General features: G+C 42.0%; 1 protein-coding gene across 2 annotated transcripts in view; it reads right to left on the bottom strand.

Moving 5' to 3' along the window:
• Positions 1-9843, bottom strand: part of PRKAR1B (protein kinase cAMP-dependent type I regulatory subunit beta) — a 92867-nt gene that overhangs the window by 2887 nt on the left and 80137 nt on the right. For both annotated transcript variants that reach the window (XM_071444027.1, XM_071444025.1), the window contains exon 10: positions 54-135. In XM_071444027.1, coding sequence (XP_071300128.1) covers positions 54-135 — 82 coding nt within the window. The remainder of the gene's footprint in view (positions 1-53; positions 136-9843) is intronic.

The raw sequence follows: 9843 nt of genomic DNA, 5'->3' as shown, positions 1-9843 counted from the left end.
CTTGACCCAGACGTGCCTGTCTTTCTGAACCATGCTTAGCTGAATTTTCTTACCAAAATAATCTGATGGACCGAGTCTTCCAACTTCGACGTACTCCTCATTGTCAGACCGGCGCTGCAGGACAGAGGCTGTGCCCTGGGAAGAGAAGGGCAGGGAGTGAGCTGGCTTTGCTCAAACCTGTTCTGATTAAAAAAGTACCCAGGCCTGGGTATTTCCTTTTCCATATCACACTCCTTCCTGATATATGAATGAAAGGAATTAAAGGATTAAAAAAAAATTAAAATCCATCAAAAGATTTCTCTGTTATGAGTTGTTTGGATGCAGATGTATTCAGCTTATAAAGGGGAGAGGGACAGGACAGAACCCAGGAACAAAGCGCATAATGCTTTAACATAAATGCATGCTTTAATATAATTTTAAAATATGTTCTGTGTGGATGCAGAACCTTAGAGAGAGAGATACACAGAAAAGATTTACATTAAAAGAAATAAAAAGGCAATTTTCCCAGTAATAATCCAGACACAATTTTGTAAGAGCAACTAGAGCTTATTCCTCACCTGACCTATTGCTGAAATGGGTGGCAAAAGACATTTTTAATGCTTGTTGTAACAAAGGGTGATTTTTTTTCAGGGGCTTTGCCCGCTTGTGGCCTGTAGTGATCTGGACACCTGCGAGTCAGTCTCTGGAGAGATGGAATGTGCCTTGTCTCCACTACCCTTAATAACTGCTGTACCTGACACGTGCTAATACATGTCAAAACTCAGTTACAATCTATTTAAACCTTCAAAGAGTTTTACATGCAGAAATATTCTGACCTGGAGGAAATCTTAAATTATCGTGGCATAAAGCTTTTGTAGAGGAACAGAGAAGGTATCTGCTTTTCTGGAAAAAAATTACAGCAACATATGAGAATATCTTCTGAGTCCAAACCAAAAGCATAGGGAAAGGCCAAATGTTAACAGATTTTGACTTTAACTGAAAAAAATAAACCTCCCTCCAGTGCAGAGTGTTCAGTGAACATTCACTGGCTGCAAATATCCTGCAACCTCCTTCCACCAAAAGAAACTTGTGCACCTCCAGTAGGTAAATTTTATTTCTTCTGTCAAGTTTCCAAAAAAAAATCCTTTTCCTTGATATAACTAAATTGTTCCACCAACACTGCAGTTTCCCAAGATCTTCCAGTAAATCTGCAAGGGCATGAAAATGCAGAGATAGTGAGATGAGCATTGCTATTCACACTTGCTGCAGCTTTCAGAGCAGACCCACATTCACAAGCAGCATTCTCAGAAATACCCCACACAGGGAATAATGCCTGCATCCGTCCCTCTCTTGCCAAACTTTGGATCAGGTGCAGCTTAGTAAATTGATGCTGTTCTCATTGCTTGTACAGTGTAGATGCATTCAGCTTCAGAGTCACTTCCAGCCCTTGTCCTCCTCTCATCTCCATCTGGAGCCTGGCAAAAACTGAACCCCTTGACCCAAATAGCTGCCTGCAACCCATGTCTCCAGTTCCTTTCCCAAATCTCATTTTTTAAAAAATCTTTTATTACAGATGTTTTATTACATAAAACAAAAAAAATGTCCCTGAAGTAATCACAGTGACCACCCAGGTCAAATGAAGAGTGGACTCAATTCCCCACTGCTCACCTTCAGCACATTGCTATAAAGGTAATCACAATATCAAGCAATATTGCTTTCATCTCCCTGAGTGTCAGCCTTTATTGTGGCTAATATTTTTCTGACAGGGTCCATGTGATATAGGACTCCAATAAGTCTGCCTTCTGAAGCAATTTCTTCCACTCTTCCACTACAGTCAGCCTTTTTAATCCAAGAAACACCATATCTGCTGGAGAAGGACAGATGTGTCTGGCCTCCACAATAAACACTTGGCTTGGCAGGATAAAGCAATGCATATTCCAGATCCATCTTTTTTCCACTCTTGTTTTAACAGTCACATAGGCTTTTCCCGTTGCCCAGTGAGAGCAGGTCTATCTCAGAGCAAAACAAGCTTCCTGAAGCCCTGACAGAGAGCACCCAGATGTCAGCTCTGATTACACTGCTTGGCCCCTGCTGCAGCAGCCACCAGCTCCACAAGTACATCCTGGAACATTGTCAGAGTGACCTTCAGGGGAAGGCTGTCCACCTCGGGAAACAAAGAAGATGTTTTTATAATTGCCTGTCTGTATCACCTTCACTTTGTGACTCTTATCTCTGGAATCAGCACTATTCTGACTGTAGTAGAGGAGGAGTCCAGTTGTAGGCAGACAGTGTAAATGGGGCAAATATAATACAGAAATAAAATAATAAAGAACAAAATAAAATATTACAGAATAAAATAATACAGAAGCAGTCACTCATTACCCATATATCTGATAAAAAGTTGTCATGAATTCACTTTTGACCCCTACCCTTGCCCTCAGCCCAAGTTTTGTTGCTGTTTTTAACTTCATTTTACTTGTCACATATTTGTGATAGAGTTTTTTGGTTTTTTGTCCTTCTCGTTCTTTAGGATCCCCTACCTCCCACAAATGATAGGACTGAATAAATCCTCTGGGCCTTGTCCCAGGAGGTAAGGGCATTATCTAAAAGGGTTCAGGAGCTCATCACTGTCACTCCCGAATGCATTTTGTCTCTATGGGAAAGACTTCTCCTTAAATGACACACAAAACTTGGCAAGATGAATCTCTGAAACAAGCTGCATGATCCTAGATTTGCAGGATCAGGCTGCTTAGTGCTGCTCAACTTAAAATGCTGCTTTGTACACTGATACCCATTCAGCCTACACCACCAAGCAAACCCTACGAGCTCGAGCTCGAAGGCTGTCAGGAAGGTTAACACCATAAAATAAATCAGCCCTTTGTGATGATATTAAACTGAAGGCAGACAGGCATGTCTTTCTGCTAGCAGACACTTGGGAGTGAAATTATGGTCTTTGGGGGATCCAGGAATATTCTCTTTCAGTCACTGGGGAGTGCCTGTATTCCCAGAAACTGATAGCATTAACCTTCTCTCCTCTCCTCTGAGTAAATACAAGCCTCCAATTGCAAAAACAACAAGAGTAGGAGTTCCCAAAGCCCTGTGCCATCAGCACCTCTCTGCCATCCTCACCCCACGCACCTGCCTGCTCCCTCTGGCACTGCTCCGCAGCACTGCTGGGAGTGTTTATTCAACTCCTTCCAAATGCTTCAGCAGTTTGTTTTGCAAAAATTTATGCCTTAGATATGGCACCATGATTTAAGATATAAAAAATAAATTAAGGTTTATAATCCATGAGATGCCATCCTCTCCAAAGTAATGAGATTTTGATAGATGTTTCACTTTTAAACTCTCAGATCCTACAGATAGATGAGGCATTCTAGTGTGACCCATCTGGATCAACACTGGGATTCCCAGGCTTATCCTGCAGGTACTTACAAGCACTAATTGCTTCAGGAGTCCTGTTTTTATATTTAACTATGAATCCTATAGCCAGCAGTTGGCCTAAAGAGCCTGGCTACAAAAGGCAACTATGATTCATGGTGCTAAAAAACTGAAATCCTGTATTTTTTTCCTCTATTCCAGCTCAGTGGATCAGATGGGATCACTCCCAGGCAGCACTAGGCAAAATGTGGCAGCTCTTGTTACCCATGGATGGGACAGACAGTGCAGGATGGGCTTCACCAGGGGCAAGAGGTGAGATGAAAAACTGCACTGGTTTAGAAACTTTTTGGTTTAAAAGTCAGTCATACTGATTTTTTGGTCCTGTTGCTCTAACCACCCATTTTAAAGATATAGCCATCAATAAAAAATATAGTGAGGCTCCATCTGGGATAAAGGATAATTATTAAAAAGAAAACATTATATAATTATTCTAAAATTATATGGAAATAACTTCAATTTTCATAATCAGAAAGTTACTACTTTATATTTCCAGTTTTATTTCATAATTTTTTTACTCACTGCTTTTTCTAAAAAAGCACAAGCGACGTTTTTTCCCCTGGCCTCAAAATGTGACATTTTTATCCTAGTTTTGAGCTTAGAAAGTTTTTCTAGCCAATTTTATTTTCCTCTTCACCACCCAGCACAAAGGGCAGTGCAGTGTATGGAATGAGAGATGGAAAGGTCAGGCTGATCATCTGTGATTGCCATTACCTCCATCAATGGCAGCTCTGAACATACCTTTGCTCTTTCTCACTTTGTTAACCCACACACTCCATAATTCACATGTTCAAAAGATAAGTTTCTCCTCACTCTACAGCCACACAAATCCTCATTAATGTGTTGCTATTAAATCATTGCAGAGTCTCTACAAAAGGAGAAGGAAGGGGCTGTGCAGTGGCACAACACGCTGCTGCTCCCATGGCGGAGCAGAGGGACTGGACGGGGCTGCAGCGGGTCTGAGATGAATGAAAAGATCTGTCACACAGTAGGATTCTGGGAGGATTTCATTTAATTGCAGGCAAGATGAGGTTTGTGGAAGTAATATATTTTATTAGATCAACAAGCAGAGCTGGAAAAAGGGATGAGAGCTCTCGGGCACATGTCTGTCTTCAGGCTGGCTATTTCCCCAGGTAAATCTAATAAGATCCACCATTCACCTGTCTACAAACACTGTCTGGGCCATGTTCTCTCATTATAACAGCTACAACCATATTAAGTTGCATCTTATTCAATCATATCTTCTTCCTAGAGCATCTCCAAATCATTAACTTAATTTAAGGAGAGCCAAAAGCTCAAAATTTCCTGGAAATTCCTGGGAGCTGGAACTAATTGATATTTAAAGTCCCTTCCAAGCCAAACCATTCTATGATTCTATGAAACAGTGAATGCCTGGTGAATCTGGGAGACGTGTCAGCCAATGCTCCACCTTCCACTTCAAAAAAGGATCATACAAATCAGTTCAGTTGTCTGATGTGAAACCTCAAGCAAATTTGGTCCAGTTTGGAAACTCTCCCTTCTTGGCTATCCCTCCTGATGAGCCAGTTTTGATGGTGGGAACAGGCTGCCAGGGCAGCCCCAGGTTGTCACTGACTGGAAAAGTGGTGGCTATTTGCACTCCTTATCTCAAGCAAGTCAGTTCTTTTCTGCTTCCATTAGAACTCACTATAAATACAGCACAAGGCAATGCCCAAGGTAATGAGCTGCTGAGAGCTTTTGAGAACAAATGTGCAACATTTTACACATCCAGCTTTTTTAATTTGGTTGTGACTCGCTACATTTGGAGTTGCACTGATTTCATGGAATTTTTAGGAAGCCAGCACATTGGGAATGGGGTTAGGATTAATAATCCAAGGTCAAAGGAGCTCTAAATGCAATGTTGAAGTTATAAGCTCTGCACCCTGATACTCAGCCAGTCTCCTTAAGAGAGCAGTGCTGCCAAAATCACTTTTACATTGTTAGTGATCATCACCACATTGTCAATATAACATTCATCTTATTGGCCATCATTCTCAACAGCACATCAAATTTTAGCAGAGATGGAAAGCACCTGTCACTGCCCAGCTGGCAGAGGTCCTGGACATCATCTCTGCAGCCACCACTGATATCAAACAACCTGCAGGCTGCTGTGTGTTTTATATCACACCTGCATCAAACTGCCCTACATATGCCTGGAGTTCTCCCAGCTCTCTGCTATTCAGACATGTTTATATTAGTTTGGGACTATGGGTTTAGGAATAACACCCAGACCCGGGAGAGAGGAACAAAGCTGTCTAGAGCAGTCACCAAAATAGCCACAAACATTAAGGTACTTTTAAAGACGACAATCAATCATAAGCCAAGTGTAGCTTAAAACAGCAGAAAGAACTAAGCCACAGGGCATTTCCTAGGGATATACAGGAGGCCAGGGTTAAGGCCCAGACATGACTACACCCAGCCCATCATTAATCACCAGGAAATGCCTTTGTCTTGATCGTTCAGTATTTAAAATCATAGATGTCTGACACAGGAAGACCTTTTCAGTCGTTTTGTTCATCCTCCTATTGCAGCACCTCAGACAGTCTTTGCTTTCAGCGTTTCTTTGATACAGCCTGCATTAAACCTGTGCTGTACCTATGTATTCCTCTTGAGGTAAAAGAAATGCTGTTAATAAATGGAAGAAGTCAATATTCAGACAGACAGAGACCAGTAAACACAGTGAAAAGCCAAAAGAAATTGTACCAGCTGCAATTTGCTTTGTGCATGGAGACCCCTGCAATACTCAGGTGAAATAAAATGGGTTTTGCACAAAGTAAAAATGGGATTTCTTGTTTTGTTAAGCCTTTCCTGTTTAAAGACTTTACAGGAGCAAAACCTTAAGTTTTATAGTATATATTGACTTCAAATTCTTTGAGCCTTTGAGCCACAGCAGCAGAGCTACCATCAGGATAGACCACACAGGTGTCCAGTAGAGGCATATCCACATTCTGGGAGACTCATGAATTCATCATCATCACCCCCCATCGTCAGACAGAGGGACACCACAGCAGCTCTGCCACAGTAGTGCCACAGTAGTGCCACAGTAGTGCCACACAGTAGTGCCAGCTTCAAACCAGCAGCTGCCAACTGGGACAGGGAAGCCTGGGAGCAAGGGGATGGTGACAGAGGAATAAGGATAGCAGCTCTGAGCCATGGGAGGAACCCCTTGCCTGGGGTGTGATCCCCCTTGGCTTGTTGTCCTGGCTCTATGCCCAGAAAGCTGGGAAGCCATTGCACCACAGCCCTTGGGGTTCCTCTGCATTTTTATCTTTAATCTGTTCTGGGATTTTGGTCGCCCCTTCCATTACACATTCAGTCACCTGTTGCAGGGGTGACAAGAAGCAGAGCTACTCAGTAAAGGTGGGCTCAGATGTTGGTTTTAATGAATCATCTCAGGGATACTTGGCCTTGACTAATCAGTAGCTTCTGTGGGAAAACAACTGAATTAATATTCATCCCAGTGCCAGATTTTAAAGACCGTCTGTGCCAAGCGCTGTGGATTATTGGCAACAAGGCCCTGTTTTCCTCCCTCAGACATGTCAGTGTACAAAGCAATAAAAGTCACAAAGGGAAAAAAATGTTGCATTTTAGAGATTCTTTCTTTCTACAAAGCTAGCCATTATCTTGCCTCTCTCTGAAGCCAGGAAACATCCACTGAGTCAACATAAAAGTGACTTTATAATGGGTTATTCATCAACTGTTCATATTTGTGACTGACCTGACAGGGCTCATCTCCTGGAAGCAGAGAGCTACCACCTACAGCCAGGGCAGGGGTGAATGTATGGGAGAGAAAACACGAAAACAGAGCTGAACCTCCCTCACCCTGCCTGCAGAATCCTTTCTGGTGAAAATCGTTTTTAGCTGTTAATGCTGTTTTACGGCCCAATTACTCCTACCACCATCTGCTTCTTTGTGAAAACATTCTGTAGATGCTGAAGTAACCAGACCAAGCAAAAGGCTGAGGCAGACATTGTCATTAAAGTCTCATAACTAATGCTGTGACCAGGGCTGGGAGAGCAGCTGTGGCCAGCAAGGGCAGCAGCTTCTGAGTAAGAAATAAAACTTGGATTAAACTGGAGGAAGGAAAGAAGAGAGTTTATCACAGAGATCTGTAAAATCCCCCATGGAAAGATCTCTTTGAGTCCTTTCAGTTGGTGAATCTTGTGTGTTCAAAGGACCAAATTCTGAAATTCAGAAGAAGAAACCTCACAAACTCAAAATTGCCTCATCCTGGAGCACACTGAGAAGGGTCTTGCATGCTCCAGAAAATCCACACTGCAATGAAGGAGCCCTAAGGGCTATATTCTTGCAGCAAATCTGCAGTCAACTCAATGATATCTTTGCAGAGCAGGGACAAAAGCTATTCCACTAAGGAACAGCTTTAACATGATCCAGAGAAAGGTATGAACTCCAGCAGGGATTGGGAAGTTCTCCATTTCTCTTCCTCTAGGTTGAGCACCACCATATTTCAGGTCTTGTTTACACTGCAGTGTTTTTGCTTGAAGACAGAGAAGCTCCCAGCTCCTGACACAGCAGATGCCTTTAATGTCAGTTCAGATTTAACATGCCTGGGGCCATAAAGTTCTTGTTCACCTTGACTAAGTGCTTTGAATCAGGGCTTGTGAGCTCAGGCTCCAGTGCCAAAGGAGCTTATAGGGATCCTGAAAACCTTGAGGGGTAAACAGCCTGTGCTGCTCTCCTTACTCCCATGGAGAGGCTTTTCATCCCCTGTGAACCTCCAATGCTTTTGCAGACAGCCCTGGTAGGAAGACACTTCTGGACAGGATGAAGAGCACCAACCATACCCTAAAGTTGGTATTAGCTCAGGGAGAAGTCACAGGCTGCTTTGAATACAGAGAAAATCTTGCATTCTGATTTTTAAGCAAATTCAAATGAGGCATGCATATATTAAGAATGAAACTGCCAATTACTAACTTTGGGGTTTCCTTCTCTGCACACCAAATGATTTCCCGGATTTCCCTGATTTCCACATATCCCATAGTGGTACAGGGCCAGGGTGTGTCTGTCATTCCAGCATAAACTTCAATTTTATGGGTTTACAAATCAGATGTTTTAAATTACAGCTGAATGAGACTGGAGACTCCTACACAAGTTGTCATGTCAAAAGTGAACTGGGGAAACATTCATACATTCATACATTTTTTTTTTTTTTTATGCTGGGTATACCATGTGCAAAAAGAGGCTGGGAAAACTACTTTTAAGCCTTTGGGAACAGTATGGCTGCACTGCATCCTCCTGGGAACTGTGCTTCAAGATGTAGGTTTATCAATATCCCAAAGACAGAGTAACACAGCAGGTCCTGTGTGTACATGGTGGTGCTGACATAAGCAATGTCCTCACTCCCAGTGTCCTGGAAGACCACCAGCACATCACTCCTCAGCTGCCATTTCAGCCCTCAGGGACTGCTGATAGCATCATTCCTGGGACAGCTTTCATGTTAGAGCTAAGGATCAGCAGTTCTAGGGCTACTTTCCAAAAGAAGACAAATCCTTTGAACTATGTAGCCAAAGACACTGCAAATATTCCTTCAGCCAATAAATAATCTTGGATTTTTATTATTTGCCAACCTTTGATTTATGAAAGAGACCTTTCTACAAAAACAAGGGAAGAAATCAACACATTTCTGCGAATACAAAGAGCAAGTGACTTCCACAGAACCTGCAGTACAAAATAACACCCATCATTTTTGGGTGGTAAGGTTTAACCTAAAGGAATAAGGATGGTCCACTAATGATGGGATGCTGTCCACAGGCTCCCATTGTTTCTCTGCCTTAAACCTAAGGTGTCTAATTCCCATCAATTGTTTTTTCAGGAATGAAGAACTATCCCAATTTTTGTGCCCTCTGCTTCAGATCACACAACATGGAGGTTGCTTCACACACCTCATCAGAAGGTGTGGTGAGAATAAAAACCCTGTGACCTTCATGACATGTTCATGCAGGTAAAGAGAAATGAGTTAGTTAAAAGGTTACATGTCATATAGACCACAATTATTAAAACTCTTTAAATTATTTAATTATAAAATTATTTATCTCATACTATATGGAGGGACCAAATACAGGTGAAAACTCTTTTCCATCACAAACTATTGGCTGGGCACATTGCTTTTACACTGTTTTCCTTTCCATCAGACCTCTTTTTCAAAAGGTCTATAGTACTTTTCAAAAGTACTCATTTTCCTAATATAAAAGCTATGTGACATTAATGGTCTTGCAGAAGGATGAAGCAAGAGGACTTAATTCTGGTTGTGAACTCAAGATTGAGTCATGACTGGGTTTGACAGTATTTTTTAACTGTACATTTTTAAACTATTATATATTATTCTCCACTCTCTGGGTTCATAGCAACTCAAGACATTTACATACAGTTGTCCTGGTTTCTGCCACA

This window comes from Agelaius tricolor, unplaced genomic scaffold (genome assembly GCF_023055355.1).
Source record: "Agelaius tricolor isolate 1412-34295 unplaced genomic scaffold, bAgeTri1.0.p SCAF_19, whole genome shotgun sequence".
NCBI classification, from domain to species: Eukaryota; Metazoa; Chordata; class Aves; order Passeriformes; family Icteridae; genus Agelaius; species Agelaius tricolor.
The sequence above is the reverse complement of the archived record's forward strand: the minus strand, read 5'-3'. Positions and strand labels throughout refer to the sequence as shown.